General features: G+C 35.8%; 1 protein-coding gene across 9 annotated transcripts in view; it reads left to right on the top strand.

Moving 5' to 3' along the window:
* KIAA1109 (KIAA1109 ortholog) overlaps positions 1-24,425 on the top strand; it is a 116,779-nt gene that overhangs the window by 2,532 nt on the left and 89,822 nt on the right. For all 9 annotated transcript variants that reach the window (XM_026847371.1, XM_026847367.1, XM_026847368.1 and 6 more), the window contains exons 2-14: positions 1,103-1,219; positions 3,047-3,125; positions 3,780-3,844; positions 9,244-9,430; positions 10,632-10,713; positions 11,305-11,498; positions 16,335-16,414; positions 17,642-17,792; positions 19,648-19,804; positions 20,599-20,677; positions 21,463-21,554; positions 22,434-22,551; positions 23,617-23,772. In XM_026847371.1, coding sequence (XP_026703172.1) covers positions 1,103-1,219; positions 3,047-3,125; positions 3,780-3,844; positions 9,244-9,430; positions 10,632-10,713; positions 11,305-11,498; positions 16,335-16,414; positions 17,642-17,792; positions 19,648-19,804; positions 20,599-20,677; positions 21,463-21,554; positions 22,434-22,551; positions 23,617-23,772 — 1,557 coding nt within the window. The remainder of the gene's footprint in view (positions 1-1,102; positions 1,220-3,046; positions 3,126-3,779; positions 3,845-9,243; positions 9,431-10,631; positions 10,714-11,304; positions 11,499-16,334; positions 16,415-17,641; positions 17,793-19,647; positions 19,805-20,598; positions 20,678-21,462; positions 21,555-22,433; positions 22,552-23,616; positions 23,773-24,425) is intronic.

Raw genomic sequence — 24,425 nt, 5'->3', positions numbered from 1 at the left:
GCAGCAAAGGACAGGTTGATTTGTAATGGGTGGTTTGTTTTTTTTTTTTTTGGTGTAATCATCTGAACTCTTGCAGAGTGAAGGCATCACACCCATATGCCTTTCTGCACTTCAGCTTTCCCATAAAAGGCACAATAAATCTGAGTTTTTCAGTATGAATTCTGTACATAAATGAAAACTTTTTGTTAGAAAGTTCAGTTAATATAATGGTAGAGATACCTCAAATACAAAAATTGGTTTCTTTCCTACTCTGCTTTGGATGAAACAGAATGTTAATTATCAGTCAAGTAAGTTAGAACTAGTCCGTTTCCCAGCAGTCCCATTCCTTTTGGGTTTGTCCTTCTGGAAGCTATGAGAACCCTTGTAGTTAGAAATAGGTTACTAGCTCTTAATCAACTAAAGTAAAAATTACTTCAGGGATTAGCAGACCTAATTTTTTTTTTTTCTTTTTTTAATATGTTTCTCATTGGATTGCTATTTCCTTTTTTTTCTATCAAATTCCATGCTTGAACTGTTGACAGATTTCTGCTGACCCAAGGACTGGTACATTTCTCTTGGGATATAACAATTTAGGAAATTGTTTCAGATGTGATAATGTTGTTTCCTGCGTTAAGATATGAAAGACTAGAAGTTTAAGTTACAGTTCACGGTTTGGAGAAGGGTGGAGAAGGAAGGTAGTATGACTTCTGTGGTGGTGTTTTTTTAGTTGTTTTTTTTTTTTTAATAAATGACCATGTGGGAAAGTGCACGTTATGATTTGGTCTATGAAAGTTCACTTGGATGATGACAGATATAATGAATTATGTGGTGCCTTTTGTAGGTCCTCCAGAGGACAAGTTTTTTTTATATTGGGGAATGGAAGAGCAGTAAAGAATCTACATTTTTCTGAACTTCCTTTTACCCCTTCTTTGTTTTCCGCCTATCTCTTCACACACTTCTCACACCATCTCTCTGAAAACACCCATTAAAGTGTCCCAGCAGTTTCAAAGTTTTTTGGAGAAGAGGAAGAACACTGTTATGCTTTATAGTCTTAATAGGTAAGGCTTTTATCTAGGTCAGCATACTTTAGAAACTATTTTAATTCATTTTAATCTTTCAACAGCGACAATATTGTCTTGTGGATGGATTATCTACCTAACTTACTATAATTCCCGGAACATTGGACTCATTTTAACGTTGGTTCTTAACAGATTATATAAACATGGCTACATCCATATCGGTAAGTTATGGTTACTGTAATGCTGTTGTTTATCTACGGCTTTTTATTATACCTTAATTTGCTAAAAACTTGAAGTAAAATTAAAGTCTTCCTTTATTATAGCAATTTGAAAATTATCACCATGGGTTTAATTTAAGCAGACAGGTTTGATACCATACTTTAGGGGAGGATCCTTGGTGTAGGTAGAAAAACACCCTCTTTTTCATTGAGGTCTCGTTATTTTATATTAAAGTTCACTTGACAGGTTTTTTGATTTTAAGTTGAGTTTACTTTTTCCTGCTTAGTCTGTATATTTTGTGTACTTAAAATCTGTATTTTTTCCATTGCCCCCCTTTTTCAGAGCCCTGTAATCATAATGGTTAGTGCCCTAAAAGGAGAAGATTGACCTCAGTCTTCCATGGAACCTGGCTGAGCTGGTTCTGAATTTGTCTCATAATTTGGTGTTAAGGGGTGTGACTTCCCACTCCCCCACACCTTTGAGGCTGGTTATACAGCATCTGAAGAGGGGGTAGCAACTGCTGGAGTGGGCTCAGAGGGGCACAGTAGAGTCTCAAGCCTGACTCCTTGTTATGGCAGTGTCCTTGCTTTCTAAATAAGCTGTTAGAATAACTAATCATGTTAATCCATACTGGGACTGTGATATGTAGAATTTATACTGGCTAGAACATTTGCATCAAAATCCATTAACTTTTTTTTTTTCATATTTTAAAACATTTTTTAATAAAACAGGTCAGTACAAATCACTTGGGTACTCACCCACATTACAAAAATATCTGATGCTGAGTCACAGAGGGCTGTATCCCACAACCTCACTCTCACAGTACTTTCAATTTTCTTTCTTTTATTCTTCCATGCCTTCTGCTGTCTGCTTCCCAGAATGATGATGACTTTAGTTCTTGACTTCTTCTGTAACTATTGATCATAAAAGTAGTGAAAACTTAAAAATAAACAACCTACCTATACCTGCCTGCCAAAGAGATTCCTGAAATAATTTGCTTATATCCTCAAGAATTTAAGAACTGTAACTCAAGCCATCTTCAAATCCAACTTTTTTGAACAGCAATATAGATGAAATAGTTATTGGCTGCTACACCTGATCTATGGGCTTTTATTAAAATTTCTCTGTGAAATGTTTAAGTAAAGGCAGCTGGACATAGCTGCTGAAATATGTGGTGTTCTTTATAAACTTAATCAGCAAGAAGAACATAGCATTAATTAAATCCCATAATTTACAGCTTGGCTTCAGTTGATTAATGTTGGTTTTTCTGTTTTTTTTAGAACAAATCATGGTTTATGTAACTTTCTGTGGATGAAGTGAAAAGCCTTAGGAAAAATATGGGCTATTGCATTACCTGCTGGTCTTTTCATGCTTATTAATCCTTTCTGGTGTAAACACAATTTGTCATAATAATTGGACTGAAAACTTTATAGTCATTTAAAATTTGAAAAATTATTTTGTCAGGGATCTTTATTGCTCTAATTATACTCTTGCATACAATGGCTTGATACTTACAAGTGTTCAAAACAGCTTTCCTAATTCTTTTTGCAAGCTTTGTAAGACACCTGAATGTTTCTGAGTGACTAGTGCATCTTGGGGTTAGTTGTATTCTTGGGTATGCATCTTTTAGAGCTGGGTGCTTTTTGTCATGTATCTTCAGAATCTCTGACTTCCCTTCTCCTTTGAAAGTTAGTGTGTTTTCCGAGGATAAACTCAAGATACTCAGTAAATCTATTTCAGATAGTTGAATACTATATTCCTCCCGTTCAGAAAATAAAGCATCAACAACTTTAGGCTAATGTCTGATAAACACTTTTTCTTCACACTAGGTTCCTTTTCGTTCTCTGTGCTGTCTGGAAAAATCATGGTTCGCGAAATCTATTTCATCACAGAAGACATGTCTATCAGGTACAGATTTCCAAGGGATTCACTCTTCTAAATAGCAGTTTCAAATACAGTAAATGTATATTTCTAAATAACACATATCAAAATATTGTCTTGAAAATGCGCAGTAAATATGTTTATGAATGTTAAAAATAAACTGACATTCTTAGATACTTGTTAGCTCGTTTGCTGTTTGAGCATTATATGTTGGAAGTGAGTATCGGGTAAGATTCTAGTTGTCCTTAATATTTGAGAAAGAAAACACTTTAGAGTTTGAAGGAGAACTATTTTATCATTAATATATTTCTCTTTATCATGCTCCTATTCTTAAATTTGGAAGATTAATTTTGGCCAAGTAGTTTGCATTTAATTTACTGGAATTGAGAATAATTTGTGTCGTGAACTGCACACTAGCTAATAGTTTGTAGTTTTGATTCTTACTGTTAAATTTGGAAAGCCTTGAGAAGGCAATCGATATGGGGTTTTATATGAGTTTCAGCTAATGCAATAATAGTATAATATTATACTGTATGCTTTATGTTGTAATGCTTCGTGCTTTAATATTGCCGTACACTAGTGCAACTGCAGATCTCTGCACTGTATAAGGCAACATGTCATGCAGCTGCACATAGGATTTTGCATTATCACTCTCTTTAACATCTGTCTTATTTTATTTAGAATACAAGATGGATTTATCATATTTCGCTGGTGGAAGATGTACAACCCTAAGCAGAAACAGCATGGTAGGTTTCTCAAAAAGGTTTCAAAGTTTGAGTTTACAGGTAACCTACAGAAAAATACTCCTTTGAACAATCTCAGATGTGTATTTGATTTGTTAATATGTACCTGAAGTACACTGAATCATCAGAAGGTAGGGGTTCTTTTAACTGATTGATCTGTGTTAGTAGACTAGAACAACGCAATGAAATAAATACAGGATTCATTATTGGGGACTTGAACCCTTCTGAAAACAAACCATTTATCTTAATAGTCTTCATAAGCTGCAGTCTAAGCATAGTTGGCCCTCCATTGAAGTTTACAACAATGATAAATAGAGGCTTCGTATGTTCTGGAAGTGACTTTTAGTTATCAAGTTTCAGTATTTTAGTAAAAGTGTTATGGTAGGGGATTTTCTTTAATATTTGATAAGCCGGTGTCTTGATGACATCTGTGGTCATAGAAGTGGGGAAGTGTGAAAGATTAATTTTTTTTCTTCCTTATCTGTGGCCGAAGGACAATTAACACCAGATGCCAGAGACAGTTGTATCTGCGGAAAACACTGCGACACAACATAAGTAGCCTTGTGATGTGTGCTTAGTCATTTATAGGATTAGTATCTGGTTGAATGAGTTTCAGGTCCTGCCCCTCTTGACTGTTGAAGCATCACGGCTCCATGGCTAATTCAAGGAGGTCCACAAATGGCAGCTGTCTACAGTTAAGGAGGGCACTAACTGAGAGCGTCATTGAACTTTGGAGGGCTTTTTTTTTCTCATGTCCCCTTTGGAAGTGAAGCCTCTTAGACTTGTCAGCAAGCTTGTACAGCTGTTGCTTTGCCAGTACCAACTCAGCAGTGGTAGGAGTACTGCATACATGTTATACAAGTAAATAGGAGACACTGTTCAATATAGTGACATGAATTAGGAAGAGTTGCTCACTTCTTTTTATTGAGGCATTATTAAGCCTCTGAGGTGATATGACACAATTCAAGGTCTTTATACCCTGACTAATTCAAAAAGTGGAACCTAGTCTTAGAGTTAATTATATTTTTTTTTTCCAGCCACAGGTTATTATCCAACAGATTTTCAGAGTCTTCCTCATCTGCTAGTTAAAACTAATTTCTCTAGTGGCTCACAGAATGAAAAAATGTATTGAACCTAATGTAGTAAAGATAGGTGTATTTGTCTCTTATGGTGATATTTTTGTGTGGCAGTACTTCAAGGCTTTAACCTTCTCTGCTGGCATTTAAGACTGCATAATTTGTGGACAAATAATCCAAGTAACCAAGGAGGTCAAAGGTGTATAGGTCTAACAACATAGTAATGTGAATAAAATACTATTTTAAATAATTACTCATTTTCCTAGGAAAAATAACCTAGGTCACTTGACATTTTGATTATTTAGCAGATGCTTTTTTTTAACCTTAAAGGAAAAATAAAATCTTCAGTGATTCTTAGTCTATTGTGGTATACACTTCCTAATACTTTTTAATCTGATTGCAACAGAAATACCTGTACCCATCCAAATAGAAAAGGCTTCTGGTAAATTGCATCTTAAATATTGGGAAAACCTGCTGTAGGTAGACATTACTGGTACATAGCTTTGTTTCAGATCCTTCGTAAAGCAAAAAAACCCAAACCAGAGCTGAGATTTTTTTTTTTCCTGTAGAAAAACATGTAGGCTGAATCAGGGCTACTACCAATTTAAAAATCCCAACAGATTCTTAAAAAACCACAAGCCTTAAATATTTTAATATTTTTGTTTGGAAAAAAAAAATCTTACTAAGACTTATGTATAAGCAATAACGATTAGTTTCTGAATATTGTGCTTTTTTTGGTTTTAAGTTCTGTAACTGAAGTGCAGCATACTCCTAACAGTGAAATGTGACAGGAGTGGGATTTTGGTTTTCATAGTGGTGATAAAGTTTTGTTAGTGTAGAAATAATGTGACCTCATTCTATGTTTTTTTTCTGAGAGATATTTTGAGTATTAGAGGAGGATTTTTTTTGTACACAAACGGGAGGCTAGTGAAGGATCCTGAAATACTTGGAGAACTTAGTAGGGGAACTCCTATTTCAAGGTCCTTGACATCACCTCTTTGGTGAAGGGCTGTACTCAACCTAGTTTTCACTGGTAAGATTATCGATGTTAAGTGCCATTGCAATTGTATGCAAGGAGCTGAACTTCAGCATGGGGGCATCTTAAATTTTTTAAAAGCTGTCTTTGTTCAAGTGTGTGTGAACCTTGTGTGTGTCTCTGACTCTTGAAGGAATGTGCTGAAGGTAATGCAGACTCATGTATTTCCACTGAACTTGTGGGAGGAGCGTGACTAGTAAAGCATTTGTATGTTCAGAGGTTTTAGAACCAGAAGGGCTTCAGTATTCTTCCAGCTCAGTCATACAAGTTGCAAAGTTTTCCCTGGAAGTGAAATAAGTGACTTTTTAAAAAGACTAGGTGATGATGAGTGCTTTAGATGTTCAGTAAGTTATGCCAAAGTAATATTTTTTTTTTTAATGCTAGGTTTTATGTATTCAATCTTTATGTAACTTCAGCTTCCAGGTTGGTACTCCAGTTGGTAAAAAAAAATCCAGTGTTGTTCCACATTCCCATGGAATATGTTTATGTGTTACTGGGAATATTTATCCCTGATAACTGCTTTCTAATCTGGTGGCTTCTCAGAGAACAGTTTCCTTCACTCTGGTGCATGTGCTTTGCAAAATGCTTTATAGTGTAGTCTTCATATTGAACTTCTAGTAGTTAATATATGTTTATGATCAAAGGGTAGATTACTGTAATGGATGCTAGGAAGCATTACTGTTAAACCTTTGTGTCAGAAAATGGAAAAAATGAAAAAGCTTTGTATTTTGGTTTGTTTTTTTTTTCTTTTTTCACATTTTTTTCTAAAGGAAAGAGAATTATTTTGTTACCATTCTTCTGAGAAGAGGAAAACTAACCTATCAAAATTGATGCATTGTTTACCTGCCAACTGTAACTGAAAGTAAATGTTGCTGTAAGACTTCGCTTGCACCGTAATTTAAGGATGCTTCTCATAAAGACTTAATCACAGTTCCTTGCATAAGAGGAAGTTTGAGCCCCAAAAGTTTGGAAAAGTATTATTGATAGCCTGTCGCAAAATTGCATTTCCTGCTGTGGTTTTTTTGAAAGTTCCTAAGTTCAATTTACCAAGTGCAGTCTTGTTTTTCATGATGGCACTATGTATGTACTAGGCATGTCATACCAATGTTGAAAGAACTTAATAGAAAAAAGTAAATTATGTGAGTGTTAAGTAGAACTGTACTGGTACTTGAGAAAGTAGGTTTTATACATACTTGAGAAATGAAAGTGTTTTAGGAACAGAAGTTGGAGGATTATGTTGTGAATGAAGCACACCCAAATGTCTTGGTTTAGGTGCCAGAGCAGGTTGTAGGTTTTCGTATTGTAAAACTACGTAGTGTAGTTTGTGAGGTACTATTTGGAGGGGGAATACAGTTTTGAGAACCAGTTCCTTTCCTTTTTATTGTCAGGAGTGACTTTTTTCATGATCCCGTTAGGTTCTATTTAGTGGGTATATTTATGTTGAATTGTTTGGGTAGGTTTGATAAAACCATTTGAATAAATAAGAAATAAATAATACATTTCAGTTAAACTCTGTAGGAAGCAAATGTCCAAACCTTGGCTACATTAGTCACCTTGATTCCAGCAAATGTTGATAAAACTTCAGTATTTTGCTATCAACCTGATACTTACTTTTACATGACCTACATGTATGCTTCTTCGAATCATTGAACAATATGATACTCAGATGCGCTTGTCTCTTTTTTCCTTGCCTTTCCACCCCCCACCCCCCTCCCTCACCCCCTCTGAAGTGTCTATAGGCAACCAAATTGGTGTTTGGAGGTCAAATCTTATTTTCGGTATTAGGAAAAGACATAGTTGTCTCTTTAAATCTCCTTTGAAGAAATGAATTACTACATATTATTTCATTTAGTTAATGAAGTCTAATGCTTGCCTCCAGGAATTGAAAAATTACATTTATTTATGTTCTTGTTGATATTGAGATCTCTCAAGTAAACACTTGCGTATTCCAGTCTTTGTCCATGTCATCCTTTCCCTGTATCTTATTGATGCAAGTTAACATTACCAACAAACAGATTTGATAGTGCTTTCATGAAAACAGGAAGGAACTGAAACTGGCTCATTAACTTTTCTTTGTCTCCTGTTCAAGAAAACTGTGATGTCAGTGCTATTTGAAGACTTATTATACATCTACTTTTTTTTATAGTGATACAGAAATTTTTGGTAATTTAGGTGTGAGGGATAAAAGGTGGGTTGGTGGTGTTGGGACAGAGTGTTGTATAGATGTGTAACATCAGGAGACAGATGAGTTTGTTAGAAAAGAAGGTGTATGTAATAAAGTGGGTATCTCTAAGCTTTGGCTCTTGGGCAGCTGCATTTCTTCTTTTGACCCTGACCACAACAGCAACTGTGTTCGCTCTGACTTTCTAATTTTTAGTGTCTGTGGGAACTCTTGCCTTCAGTTTCAACCCTCTGAGTTGCAGATTGGGGACTGCTGTAATAACCGTTGATGCTTCAGCTTCCTAAAGTCTGTTTGACTTAGAAAGATCAGATCAGGTTTCAGAGCAGCTCAGGTCTCTTGAGTGAATGTGTAATGGGCACTCGTTCAACTGGGTAATTAGGGGGAAATTGTGCAAGCTTTTTCCTCACATTAACTACATAATTAGGTCATACTATCTAAGGCAAAAGTATGTCAAAGTATGTCACCAACAGCTCTGTATGCAATCAGCGGATAAACTAGTTTTTAAGTGTCAGAGTCAAGATGATACTACAGTTAACATTTCAGATTTGTGAAAATATTGACCAGTTGTTCAAAATGAGTATGCTTCTTGTTAGTTCTGCATATTAATGTTTTCTGTTTCTCTGTAAAAGAAAGCTATTTCCCAGTTCAGGCCTGCTGTACCATGGAGCTTGGGTAGAAAACCATTTGGGGTTTGAGACTGATCTCAAGTCCTGGTATCTGTGCTAAAAAGCAATTGTCACTGAGGCTTCTGTACTGTGTATCAAGACAGACTTATGTTTGTTTCTTTTAATATATGAGACTGAATAAACCACATTTACCATTTTTTGCAGCTCCTGCCTGGATTTAGTTTTGGATTGTGACGTAAGGGTGAAATGCCTTTCAGGTTTTATATTTTGTGTGCAACTGTCTTATTTGCCAAGTTTTACTGACTTGCTTAGAACAGTTGTAATTATTTTGTGAAGATTTTTACTGCTTTTTCAGTATGTACTTCAGCAGCTGTTCATTACTGTGTAGATTGTTTTTGCAGAATGTGCATATTTGAAAAACTGTAAATATTGCAAGGGATATTCGAATAGATTTAGAAACTCTTTTCCTACTATTTGTTTAGATCCAAAGGCAGAAACACGACTGTATATTATGGTGAATGATTTTGAATTTCATGTGTACAACCGGTCTGAGCTTTATGGACAACTTCAAGAGCTATTTGGTTTGGATCCCACAATAATTCCAACAAAGAAAGATGATGAAAAAGCACAAGTAAATGGGAGGCAGAGAACACATACCAATCTTGAAAGGTAAATTATTATTCGTTTTGCTATTTTGTTGATGCTTTGTTCTGCAAAGTGCTGAACTAATTGGGTAATGTTTTGCTAACATATGCTCTGGAGGCCAAATGGTTGAAGCACAGCTGAGAGAAATTGCACTGACAAGCCTGACAGTCTAAATCTTTTTCCTTTCCTCAGACTTCCTACCATAATAGTTAAAAAAACACAGTGAACTGAACCAAACACTATTTGTTTAATGATCAGAGACAGGTTGAAAAATCTATTTGAAGCACAATGTGGAGAGGCAGCATGTGTTGAAGAGGATTATGCTTGCAGAATAATAATGATATTGCTCCATAGAAGTAATAGCCGCTCAAGGCATTGAATAGACAAAATGTGAGGATCTATGTGATGATGAGAGGACTTTCTGGTTTTTGAGCTTTAAACTTGGGCTGATTTCACATGTTGTTTTTTAGGGGTGTGTGTTTGTGTATAGCTACACAAACTTATTTCCTTACTTTATTCCTTGTTATGGCATACCTCAGAAAACATGGTGTATATCTATAAGGACTTCTTCCACATGGCTTTTGTGTAGCACAGTCAGGTATTCAACAGTAAGCCTCTCTTTGGGCAGAATCACAGCAGACTGATTTATTGGCAGGAGCAGGGAAGATCAAATAAAACTTGAGTCTTCCAGTGCTGCTGGCCAGGCCAGTACATGTTACTGAATTACGTAGTGGACAGCTGCAGGATGCTGTGGCAGTCCTGAGTTTGGGTAAGGGCTATGCCTCCAAGCCAAGCTCTTCATGTTTTCCTCTTGTACCCTTATGGACAGGTGCAGAAAGGACTTGTGCCTTTGGGGAGCATGTGTCTTGGGAAATGAAAACTCCCACACCAAAGACTTAAAAGGATTGGTTTAGGAATATTTAGAACAGACCCAGTTACCCTGAGGAAGATTTATTTAACTGTTGCTCTCTGTTAAACACGGCATGCTCCTTTTCTACCTGCGTCAGCTCCGTATACCAGCACGCAAGGTGTAGCTGCATATGCTTCCTGCTGTTCTTCCAGGCTCTGGAGGAGCCACAGTAGACTGCTAGCATGTCCCTTACAGGAGAGACCCCTTTAAGAATGATTGTTCCCTGAGAGCTGTACACTGAAAACCCCTAGAAGAAAAGGTTGGTTAGTTCTTCTGCCAAAAAGACAAAAGAATAAAACCTATTTTTTCCCGTAGTGTAAAAGTAAAAACAGAATCTCAAGACCCTTCTTCGTCATGGAGATCACTTATTCCAGTCATTAAAGTCAATGTGAGCACGGTAAGTGAAAAGACCCTGATAATGAAAATATTTAGCAGTACATCCTTAAAAATCAGGCTTGATGTTTATTTTTCTAATAGATTCTTTTTGGATTTTTGTTCTCATTCACAATTTTAAAAAGTTTTAAAATGACACCACCAGTCACAAATCCTGCTGATGCTGATAGAAGCATGGTTATGTTCTCTGTTTTGGGAAATACTTATGCCTTAGAGCTGTTATGAATTCAGGAATATCACCAATTAATTAAGATAGGTAATGGGTGCTGTACAATGTGTGGGTTTCTGTGAGCTGTTTGGGTTATTTTTGGTTCTTTTCTTCCCGGCATTTTTTGATAGGGATATTTGGACACATTCCTTAAAAGGTGATGTTGCTTCCCAAAAATCCCAGGAAAACTGTTACTGAGATGACAGCAGATAGAATATTGAGGGTTTAATGTACAAGGTAGTGGTTTTATATATGCATAGATTATGGCCAGGATACTTGTCTATTTGCATATGGCTGATTAAACTACTTTATTAGAGGTAAACATATACATATATGTATGCAAAAGAACAGTTTATAACAAATAATGGGGTTTTCTTTTTGATTTAGGGTCGCTTGGCATTTGGGAATCATTATCAGCCGCAAACACTTTGTATTAACTTTGATGATGCTTTTCTGACATATACCACAAAGCCACCTTCAAGTCACCTTGATCAGTTTATGCACATTGTGAAAGGAAAACTGGAAAATGTTAGAGTCATGCTGGTTCCAAGTCCAAGATATGTTGGTCTTCAAAATGATGAGTAAGTGTTGGGTTTTTTTGTTTCCACGTTATTTTATTACTTATTTTTTAAAAATGAAGGAAAATAATGTTGGTTGTATTTCCATGACTTAGTTTTTCTTAGTGTGTTTAGGCAGTTGGCATTTTTACCACTCTGAAGGTTTTAAATGTTGGATCTTTGAAACTATTTTATTTATGGAGAAAAGTACTGGTTTTCTGTGTCATTGCAGATTTTTGGGGGGGGTGTGTGTGTCTTCTGCTCTATGATTAATATCCGGCATTCAACTTTTATTTTCCCTCACTCAGGTACTATAGGTGTACACAGGCTCTGACAGCACTAAATTTCTAGGATAAATGCAAGTTTTAAGCTGTTGACTTATGTAGAGCTGATTCATGTATGGCTTAGGAAAATATTTTTTTTAAATGGGCAAAAGCTGTGCAGTATTTGCTGTAATAGAAATCTTATTACCTTTTGAAGACAGAGTGCTGATCCTTTTACCTCTGTGTATTCCACATAGAAGTGGGGTTATGCAGCTTTAAATAACTGAATGGTTAATGAAAGTCAAACAAAAGAAAGTGTGTTTACGTGAAATGATTTGGCACTAGGTTTCTCATTTTACTACGCTTTAACCAGCAAGACATTTATGTGTGAACTATACTAACAGTCTTCATTGAAGTGGTATGAACATCATAGACAAAATTTTCTGCATTACATTATTTAATGCTTACAATATTGTATATTCAACAGATAATTTGGACAAAACTGTTAAATTTCAGTCTTTCACACATTATTTACTTAATGAAAAATAAATAACATGTACTATTCTTGGACAATTGTGTATATGAGTTTATGTAAAATGATTATACCTATTCTATACCTCCTAAGGAACGATATCCAGAGAATGAATTACGATGTTTGGAAATAAACTTATACATCATTTGACTGTACCTTAACTGGTTTTGCATCAGCCAAATACTGCCGTCTATAATGTGCCTTTATAGGTTTTCAAATAACATTCTGTGGACATGTACAGAATGATAGTCTTCCAACATGACGACAAAGGAAATTTCTACAATTAATACTAACAACAAACAAGATTAAAACAAAATAGGATTAACATACTCAAACTATTAGCTTTTTCTCCTGCTTCCGCTAAGTAATTTCTTTTTATGCTGTTACCATCCCTACAGCTCCTGATGGCTGAAGGATGGCATGTATGCAGAAAATGTGCCCTAATTTACTTGGTAGATTCAACAACTGACCCAGTTCACTGGAAACTGGGAATGTTTGAATCTTTAGAACCTACCCTCTCATGCTGCTTTGGCTTAAAATTTAAGCTGAGTGTCTTAACTTTCAGAAATTTCTGCAGGCAATGCAATGCATATATTAAAACAAGCTAAGTGACTTGGTGAAATTTCTAAACATCAAAAACCCACCTTGAAAAGTGTCATATTATATTACAAACAGACATCTCAACACCTCCATCGCTTTTTGCAACTAAATCCTCCAAAACCCAAGAAAATAAAAATTGTGCTAGGAAAAGCAGATTAAATCAGATCAAGTTTGGAGAGCAGTGACTATGTCAGCAGATTCAAAGGGGAAGTTTAGGTTCGATATTATAAAATATTTTTTGAGGATGATGATGATCTCATTATCATTCTTTGCCATTATCTAATTTGCTTTTGCACATGGCCTGTGGTGGCGTTTCTAAGGTTTTGCTGCCTCCATCAACTTAAGTCCAGCAAGGTGTAACTGTTCCTGCTGAGGGTGGGTTATGCAGCCTCACTAGGTACCTTCCTCTCCCATTTTCTGCAAAGGTAGTTTCATGTGCACTTTAAGCTGAGAATGCAGCTAGAAGAAGCAGTACTGTTGTCTTTTTTGCATGGCTGTGCAGTGAACACTGATCATGGAATTCATCCCTATTAAGACCAACATATATTTTTCTTAAATCTAAATTGGTTCTGCTGCTGGCTTCACCACCTGTTTGTTATCATCTAACCTATCTTAGGACAGACACAAGGAAAGATGCTGCTGTGTTGGGTTGGCTATGGCCTGTGATGCTTTGGTAACCTAAAACTATAAGCTGCTTGTCATCTATATTTTTTCATATTAAAAAGGGAATCAAAGAACTAGTGACAACACATAATGATACAGAAGATAACTTTCCTCTGTGGAAAAACCCCACACTGAACAGACAAAAAGTTTTATACCGGTGTAGTGAGTTCAGAGACATCAGAACAAGTGTACGAAAGAGAAGTGTTTAATGGTATATGCAGACACAGTAGAGACACTAAAAGAACTGGAGGGAAAGGACTGAGGAAGATGGTTAACTACCACATGGGGTTCTGGTGCTATTATTTTCTCTCCCTCCATTTCCACTTAGTGTAAGACATCACAGTTTTCCTCCAGAAAGTGGAGTATGACAAAGGTGATGAGGATGACATGGCAGTCAGTGGGTGTTGGACAGGAAGGTTTGGCCATTCTGTCAGGTCCTAAACTTTTCCGGTAGATATTTCTCTGTTTCTTACAGCTGCAGAAGTCAAATTGTCCATCTTGAAGAAGGCTTAGCTCAAAACCTCTTTGTCATTCTGTTTAAGATAGTGTTTTAGATTAAAACCAAGTTATTAATTATTCTAAGTCAGTATAGATAAACGCTATTAGGAAGACAGAAGTAAACAATTGTTAAATCTGCCCTGTGCATTCACACTTTACAGTAATGTAGTTCCTCCAGTGTTTTTCTATAGGCTTAGGGAAACGTGTACATAGTGTTTTGAGACCTATGCATTCTGTGCTGTCGGAGAGGGGAATGCACTTCATGTGAAAGTGCTCTCATATTCTGTATTTCAGGGAACAAAACACATACCAGCTCGAGCAGCGGGGAGTAAGTAGGATTTGCCATCGTAGCCAGGCCACCTCGCGCTGTGGCTGGCTGACCTCCACGGTGAAGTACTGAGCTGCTGAAATGAGATGCAGCCTTTGCCTGACAACATGCCCTGCTGAGGGTATGGTCAGGCAGCAGCAAATGATTGTGTTGGACATAGAAGTTACTGTCAGGCTCCTAAGTTTTACAGCGGGTTATATTATGTGAGCTCTTTACAAAGCAGTGGCTTCCTTTGAGCCCTTGGTGGTGGTACACTCAGCTTGAGACGCTAAAGTAACTAGCTCATGCTGCTGTGCCACGGTGTGCTTTCCAGGCTTGCTGACCTGCCTGTGCCTATTGAGGAGGGTGGGCAGAATAAACTGAGCTCTTCCCATGAACTACTATTTATGTATCTCTAAATGCTTTCCTTCCCACTTCTATTCTTGAACCACTAAACAATTTTTTTTAATTTTTTTTTTCTTCACATCTTGCTCTATTTGCATATCATTGGGGAGGCCAATTCAGTTTTGGACGGAAAGAAAAATAATTGGAAAATCGGGAATGAATAGAAAGTATTTCCTCTTTCACTGCTGTCATTATTCTCAAACTAAAATTGATGTTAAGGTTCCTGCTGTGTTGCTTTAGATGAACTTCTGGTAGTACATGGGATTTGCATTTGCTGTCTTCCATATTTTCCAAGCTTTCCTGCATTTGAGCTGTGTTAAAATGGTTAATGTGCTTCATTCTCACTCTTAGACTGTGTATTTCTGTCATTGGCATTTTCTGTTTTTGTTAAGAAGTGACAGTTTATGAAAATGGCTGAAAAGTGGCAAAAAAATATTTTGCAGTAAAACCAGAATTTTCACGTTATAATACTAATATAAAATGGAATATTATGTAAATTAACATGTGGTAAGACTGTAAGAAAGGGATTGTAATATACCAGTATAATAGTCTTAGGAGAAGTGTTTTGTATATTAGTTTAATCACTTAGACCTTTTTATATTGAGGGAAATGTTAAGGAAGAACAGCCTTTTTTGACTTTTTTTTTTTTTTAACTAATGGTCTAATTACTGAAGATGTCTTGTCCCTTTGGTTTAGAGTGCTATTTTAGTAAAAAAAACAATTAGCAGTTGAAAGAATAATATAGGACAAGGAGAAAAGAACTCATGATGGAAGGAAACATTGAAAGTAAAACTTTGGTAGTTGGTTGTGGTTTATAATACCTGAGAAATGTCTTTGTGGAAAGGAACCTGGTATTTTCATTCTTGAGTTAACTAAACTTTTAAGTTACTTTATGTAATACTATTAATAATAACTATTAATGGTCAAGTACTTTTTGCAAATCAGAGTAGACATAGCCTAGCAATATGACATACCCTTTTTTGATAGGAGACCTGAGACCAAATAGACTTGAATATTCACAGTGTTTAGTTTCAGAAGCTCATTTAGTCTGAGGTAGCAGATAGACCAGGAATCACAGTGTGATAGGGAGGGAAGGAGAGAAACAGAAGTTACAACCTGCACTTTAAATTTAAACTTACGAACAGCTGCATTTGGACAGACTGTGGTGTGTCCCTGGCACTTCTGTCTATTCTGTCCAACCCTTCTGGTAATGTGACAAGACTGATGCCTGGTAGAAAAGGCAGCCTGTGGTTCTTGCAGGAATCCTGCAGTCAGGCTGCTGGCAAGAGCAGTTTAGATGCACAGAGCTGGTGTCTTGGCATCGCATCAAACTTGAGTCTCGCCCACAAAAACTTCCTGGTCAGGTACCACATACACTGTATCTCCACTGCTGGCTTGCTTGCTACAGATAGTATTTTGCTGATGATTCCATGGTTAAATATGTACTACTTACAAGCTACAAGTGAGCCTGACCTATGTAATTAAGCCCTCCATTATGCTTAATATGCTGCATTTAAAATTACTTGAATTCATATGATTAATCTCATTGCATTGCTTTTTAATCCCGACATTTGCACCTTTTTCCATTACAGACCACCAAGGCTGATGGGTGAAGGTTTTGTTGTAATGCAGTCCAATGACGTTGACATCTATTACTATATGGATGAACCAGGTACCTTCTGTTAAGGACAAAGATAAAATTTTAAGGGATTTGAAGGCTATTTGTTTAAGTGTCTGGACTTGCTAGACAATTTCTTTTTTTGATGCTTGAGAATATCTGTGCTGAGTTAGTGTAATATAGAGCCAATAAAAGTGTACATAGGTACTCTTATGAATGCTTAAGTTATTTGTTCTGCAAATGAAAAAAAATTCCACTGAAACAAATGGGAGAAAAGTTCACAAGTTTGGTATTTAGAAGGTAGTGAGATTCTGAGCTGCATTCTTTTTAATGGCTGTTGTCAACTTCTAGACCGTTTTGTGTAAGAGGCCTGGGGAATTCCACAGATGAAATAACTGTACATGTAGAACTAACATTTTTATCCATGAGTGTCTATATCTATATAAAAATACTCTGTAGCAGTGCCTTCTGCAAGTCCATGTGCAACATGGAAGCAAGTTAATCTTGATATTTATTCTTGAAACAAGTTATGTTTTGAGCTGTAAACTTAGAGGATGTAAGTTTCCAAAAGTACTTCAGGAGTGGAGAAGATTGATAGTCTGTACCTACTGGAGGTTTTGGTGTGTTTATTTGACGCATTGATATCTGAATATTGTAGTGTCTATCTTTTTCACTTTAAATCCAGGGTATTATACTACTGCTTTATTTTGCTGGAGTTTTTTTGGTTTGCAAAGGCTTTTGCTCTGACTCCAAGTATTTCCTGAATCTTGAACAAAGGTGACACGTTCAATAATTATGTATACTGGTGTAGGATAGGTGGCAATTTTCGATCACTGCTGAATGAGTGCTTGAATTTATACTAGTAATTCTGGGTCTGCTGTAGTCAGTCTTCCTTTTTATTTACTTGCATTGTCTGTATAAATTAATTTAACTTAATCTTTGTGTTGAAATTTGGTCTGTAACTAGGATTTGGAACTGCATGTGGATGTGTGAAAACCTGTACTGGTAAAAAGCATACTTAAGAGATAAAACTGCTGTGTATGTCAGCATTTCAGTGGCATCAGTGAGCAGTGCTACAGAAAATCCCAAGAATTATTGGTCATATTCTTGCCCTTCCACTGGGAGTCTGCATTGAATTGTGGCTTGATATTTACTTACTGTAGTGGTCTCAAATAAAAAAGACATCAGGACGCTTTAATTGTCTTGTGCTTAGCAAACATTTTTCTTGCTAATTTGAAGCAGCTTCCTTTAATAATCTGTTTATTATACTATGTAATACAGGTCTTGTACCAGAGGAGACAGAGGAAAGTAATGATGGAGAAGCAAACAATGAAGACAGCAAATTACAGGATCTGCCACCATGTTGGGGCTTGGACATTGTTTGTGGAAAAGGAACAGACTTCAACTATGGGCCTTGGGCTGATAGGCAGAGGTATTACCATGATTTACATCTTCAGTTTTAATCTTTAATATCTGATATTATTGAGAAAATATTCTAAAGTTCCAGTGTGCAACTGCTCAAACTTCTAATATGTATGGAGTAAACTAGGCAGTCAAAAAGAAGTCCTGCCATAGTGGTTTAAGATTAGTAAATTCATTGTTGTTTATCTTGTTGGCCTTCCAAAGTTAGGATAACTCAGTGAATTTTTATTACTAAATTCATGAATTATGTTTCTATTTTTTGTGAAAAAAATAGTTTTGCTATTTATCAAGTGTTAAATACCTGAGGGTTTTAATTGGTTACCTTTAGACTTGCCATGCTCCTGTTAGCTCATGGCTGGGAATACACTGCGTATTGGTGAGGAAGGTTTTATGAAAGTACAAATCTCACCATGAAAATAATGAGGGTGGGATAGTTTACCCTTGCTTAGGAGAATCAACTGCTTGATACGGTCTCCAAAGTATTTATTAGCTAGCTATTTTAATGACAAAATATTAGGCCAGTGCTCTACTACTGTTCTTCACTTAGCCCTTGGTGTTTCATGCGTGAGTATTTCTGTTGGAGACAATAGAATTGTTCAGAGAGTAAAGGACTATTAAGTAAAAGTGACATAATCAGGGCTTTCCTTCTTTTCCCCTATTAATTACAGATTGATACTTCTCTTGGCCTCCATTAATTCTCCTGTGAAACTGTTATCATTAACTGTCTCTTAGGAGTGTAGGGATGGCAGACCAAAGAGTAGTCATTAGATATGACAGTGTCTTAGAGAATTTAAGAGAAAATGTCAATTTCTAGAACTTTGATCAGAATACGAAGTCAGTGAATCATTAATGATATTTTTAATACTATCAAGGAAGGTCTCTGTACGATAGTATGCTTTTTATAAATTTAACTGGCTAGACAGAAGGCAGTTTAGTGCCTGTGCAGCATCTGTAGAGTTCATAGATATGTACCTGGGAAGAATTTTGCGTTTTGGAAAGTGCCTGAATGTTTCAGAAGCACAGACCTGTAGGCGTTCTGTGAACTTTGTACTCTCAATTCATATAATGGCTTCTACAAATACTGATCTTTAATACATCATGAAATAAAATCTTGGATTTCCCCAGGATTTTGACAGTGTGTGTTGTGTGGTGTTTTTGGGGGTTTTGCTGGGGTTTTTCAGCTTGGGGTGTTTTTTTTGTTGTTGTTCAGTTTTTTTTAAAACTTATAAGCTGCTGTAGTAGTCAGGTGCTGTGTGCAGGAAACCACTACCTCCTTAAAGATTTACTTCCACTCCCTTGAGACTTTTATAAATTATGCTATCTGTGCTTTGTTGCTGTGGCTTTCCTTTCATCTAGTTGCATATTCAGATACAAGTCTGCAGAAATGTACGCTTCATTTAGGTTCCATTCTAAGTCCTAAAGTTTTGTATTTTGTTTATTTCTGGGCATTACATCAATTACTTATGCACAAACCGCAGCATAAACAGATTACATCTTACAGTGTTTTTGTAGCAGATTTATAAACCAAAGATTAGGAATAATAAGAAAACCACAGCTTGTTTACTGTCTGAATTAAAATACTTTTTATTCGAAATCATTTATGGTCTGTCCATTTATAGCTTTTACCCAAAAGTCACTTCTTGTCATCAAAACTTTTGGAGATTTCATTGATGGGTTGGAAGGCTCCCATGATGAAGAGTTTAAACAAAAAAAATTTTTTAATTGCATCCAGTGGTTTTCTAAAGATTCGGTTAGCTGGAAAAGTGAACAAGTAGACATATAAATATGTATGAATATATATATCTTTCCTCTCTGAATAAAACCAACTTTTAAATTTTTTTTTTTTTTTTCTTCTTTCCCACTAGGGATTGCTTGTGGAAGTTTTTCTTCCCACCAGATTATCAAGTTATGAAAGTCTCAGAAATTGCACAGCCTGGGAAACCAAGACAGATTCTTGCTTTTGAACTGCGAATGAATATTATTGCAGATGCCACCATTGATTTGCTTTTTACCAAAAATAGGGTAAATAGTGCAAACTTATCTGGGAAATAACTTGTCTGCTGTTGATTGCACTGTGCTTTTTGGTTGTGTATATTTTGGAGTGTTTATTATGGAACTATAGTTTTAAAAGCTAGGCAATTTTTGGTTTATGAGCTCTTCTTATGAGCAAACCTCAAAGAGAAATATTGGCTGAGAAGCATTAATATTTGTTGGTTTATTTTAAGTTTCTTTTAAGCCTTAAAGCAACAACTTAAGCTATGCCAGCTCCTACTGGCTTGGGAATTCATGATCTGGACTTCCTGTGCAATCTTCCATTACAATGCTCACCATGATGAAAAGATTATTTCTTCTTATATTGGATGAATATCCAGTATTATTGAGAGGTGATAGTGGGGGGAGAAAAAAATGCGTACATGTAAGGGTTTGGATTTTTCTTTTGCCTGTTGCTACTTATGCAAATGGGATATAACATGACTTCATTGTATACCTTTTTTCTTCTTTTTTGTGACTGAAAAGGTTAGAAAGTGTAGTGTTAGAAATACGTATTCATTTGCCCTCTCAGTCATTGGATCAAAATATCTTACGCTGTTTCTACTAGCGGACTTAATTCAGCATTTGTTAAGCCTCAAAATGGTGTTATTTGGAATCAGTGCACTTAGGTATTTCACTCATAATTTTTCTGAGGACAGGAGAGACTTTGGTCATTGGGTGCCTTAATCCAAGTGTGGATAATAATAGTCAGAAACATAAAGTACAGTGGTTGATGCAGAAGCCTAGAAATAATGTTTGGACTTTTTTCCTTTCTTGCAATACAGGAAACTAATGCTGTACATGTAAATGTTGGTGCAGGATCATATTTGGAGATAAATATTCCCATGACAGTAGGTGAAAATGGTGAGTTTAAGGCTAAGCTTAATTGGTTTTCCTAGTGTTTTTCCTGAAGAGTTAGCTTAATTCCTATGTGTGTGAGCATCCTGTAGAGTTTTTCTTTTGTGGCTATGAGATGTATATTCTTATGCAAAGGAACAAAAAGTATTTCCTTGTACATTTCATTGCAAGATGTTAAAGCATGTACTTATTTAAATAGTTAAGTTACCTCCATGCTTTGTTTGGATTAGGAAACACAGTGCTAGAGAGGGTATCGTTTAACTATGTGCATTGAAGCAGATTGCGTACTGTCAACTGAAAGCAGGAGGACTTCTTCAGTAGGATTACTGTAGTAGTTGAATCATGCTGAGGAATGAATTTTAAAAACTAAGTTAGTAGTAGTTTATTTAAACAAAACAAATCCCAAAATCCAAGGTGAAGTGGAGATAAATGTAAAGTTATGGGTATGTTCCTTGCTTTTACTCATGTTATTGGCTGGTTTAAAGCTCTTTACTAAGTTGTTCGTTCTCTTGAATCTTTCTGGCATGTTTGAGTTTTATTCTGCATTTTTAACCAAGATCTCCAGAACTTGAGCATTTCCACACCCAGGAAGAAGACTTTTGTCATCTTTCTTACATGAAGGCAGAACATGTTAAGCTCTTCATTGACAAACAGTAGAGGACAAAATTATTATAGTACTAATTTCCGTCACAGTATTTCTTGATTGTTAGTGGACTGTTGAAGTCACTGGTGAAAATTATTATATATTTGTGTAACTCTTGTGTCTGATTCTTTTATATCTCATTTGCAAGGCTATTCACCTACAATTAAAGGGCAGCTTCTGCATGTTGATGCCACCAGCAGTATGCAGTACCGGACTCTCTTGGAAGCTGAAATGCTAGCTGTAAGTTTGCATTAATAAAGACAAAGCTTCAGTCTCCAGAGGATTTTTAATAAAGAACATACTTATTTGTCTGTGGAGCAGTTCTTTAGGTTCTTAAGCATTACAGAAATATGCCTTTTGAATGTATTTAGCAAGATCTTAATATGTAGGTAACTTACATATACACATATAACTGCATGTGTGTAACTTTCAGCAGCTTACATAATTTATATACAGTTATGCGTTTTGAAAGCTGTGAAGGGATTGGAGTACCATTTATAAATCTCGCCTCATTTACTGTGTAGCCGTGTGTTCATATAAGCTTTACCTTAGTAAATTATTACACTCGTCAGCTGTGCTGCAGAATGTGAGCGCATAAGTACTTAAAAGTACTTCAGAGTGCTTGATCTACTTGAGACAGATTTAATACTGCATTATTCTTTCGTTTGCCTAATATTTCACTTCTGCAATACTGTAATTCTGTAGATTACTTTTGTCACTTTTTAAAATGAATTTATTAGAGTGATGTTTTTAATGTTTAAATTTGAGTATCATATCAGTGGTTAAAAAATATTACTTTCTGAGGGATTTTATCTTTACTGTATTGTGAAAAGTGATGCTTTTAATGAAAATTTTGGTTTATAAATTGTTTGGTACATCTATTGCAACAGGAGTTTGTAATATACCTTTCCAAATAAATGAATACACTATCACTTGACCTTCAAACGCAGAAAGAGAGAGAGATTAAATTATTAAGGAACTGGAGAGGCCTTCTGTTCATCCCAGCAGGAAGATGGTTTTAATTATTCAGCAGTGTACATACGTGAAAACTGCTGAGCTACAGGGTCAAGGATTGTTATCTTTTCAAGTAACTCTGATGCTTTAATATCGTGTTCACAGTTTCATATTAATGCCAGCTATCCCCGGATATGGAACATGCCACAGACATGGCAATGCGAACTTGAGGTTTATAAAGCAACCTATCATTTCATCTTTGCTCAGAAAAGCTTCTTTACAGGTAACTTCTTTACTAAATAAGTTACATATCAAATTAAATATTCTCTCTTTAATATTTCTTTTTAGATTTTGTAAAGGTGTACAAGGTCAGGTACTCTGATTTCACATATTTAGGACAACAAATTGTTTCCGAGGACAAAGTTCCTCTTTCTAAGTTTGTTGCCTCTAAGTGTCTTAAGTACATGATATTCTTATATTTGAATAGTGAAACCAAATAATTTAATTTTCTAACATCTACACTAAATTTGATCTGCAGTTATGTTAAGCAGTCTTAATTTTCAGTTATTGATTTGTTTAATATTTGTCACCTAGGATGTTGATTTCTCTGATATCTCTTTGGCTGACTGGTTTTCAACTACTTAGGCTTTAGGTTGTGTCCCTGTGGCTGACAGATGATCAGAGAAAGTAATTTGCTCCTTAGAATTTTGGCTGTGAGCAAGAATACATACGCACGAGGCAGTACAGTGGGATACAGCATCACCAAACTGTTGCTGAACATTCCAGCTGCTGTAATGGAAAGAATATAGCCCCATCAATGTGGCACTGCCTGGGCTAATTAGTCCTGCTGGGAGGAAGGATTAATTAGTGCGGGCATAGTGCCATGCTAATAAAGTTATCCTCCTAGTGAGGCCAGAGCCATTATCTGTGTAGTGCTGCAGTACACAGCATAGTCTACTCATCTATTCAGAGCAAACATGAACTTGTACAACAGCACTGTTTTGCTGTGTTACAAAATATTACTAATGTACACATTCAGAGTGGAAAACCAAAGGCAAGTTGGTAGGCCAGCGCTTTTAGGTCAATGTGTAACTTTGCTACTGAACAAAACTAAACTATAAAACTTAATTAAACCTATAGCTTTCCAACTTAAAAAGCAGGTGGGAAATGGATTCACTGCAAGTACTTGCCTGAGAATGGATACTGTGTATTGTTCTCCTTGTTTTCATTTTTCTGTAAAGGAGCAAGCGGTTAAGATTTACAATTTATGAAAATCCAAAAACTTAAAAGAAGAAATATCCCACTTGATGGCTACTAACTTGTTTTTTATTACTTTATGTGTGTTTAGATTTGATCCAAGACTGGTCCAGTGATAGCGCACCTGATATTTTTTCGTTTGTTCCTTATATGTGGAATTTCAAAGTCATGTTTCATCAATTTGAAATGATTTGGGCAGCAAATCAACACAACTGGATTGACTGTTCCACCAAACAACAAGAAAATGGTGAGATCACTTTTTTAATTTGGAACAAGAGTACATACTACAAAAATTATGTACAAATTAAAGAGTGTATATATAGAGTACAAGAATCGTAAAATTTTTACTAAAAAATGTGTGTTCAGTGATAACTATCCATTTTGCCACTGTTGATGTGCATAAACCATCCTATCAGCTACTGTTGATGCATGCAAATCATCCTAAAACTGTTGTAAGTTCTAACTTTATATAAATGCATACCTTTCTTGGGGAGAGTGCAGTTTTAGATAATGTTTTAGCATTCATTTTTCAAGACCCTTTGAATCTTTGAATTAGTACAACAGTTTTCAGGGAGCAGCTGTGAGGTTTTGCCATATATTCAGTAAGCTGACTGAAAACATTAACTCAGGAATAAATTTAGGTAATGTTGGAAAAAATACAATTTGAACTCCATATAACTAGAAATGTCTTTTTCCTGTTCATTTGAAAATAGGTGATAATGCTGCTAATTCTAGACAAAACTCAAACGTACATTTCAGAAAGCGAAAACTTTTTGTAATGTGCAATTTAGTTTATACATACTTCAGTGGTCTGCATTGTACTAGAATCTTACAATTTCAACACAGAAAGAGGATGGAATAAAAATCATGAAGTTGTGTTCTAGTTAAAAATAAGGCTCA

Source organism: Athene cunicularia, assembly GCF_003259725.1.
Source record: "Athene cunicularia isolate RWA chromosome 4 unlocalized genomic scaffold, athCun1 chr4_part2, whole genome shotgun sequence".
NCBI classification, from domain to species: domain Eukaryota; kingdom Metazoa; phylum Chordata; class Aves; order Strigiformes; family Strigidae; genus Athene; species Athene cunicularia.
Note: the sequence above shows the minus strand (reverse complement) of the source record. Positions and strands in the feature narration are given on the sequence as shown.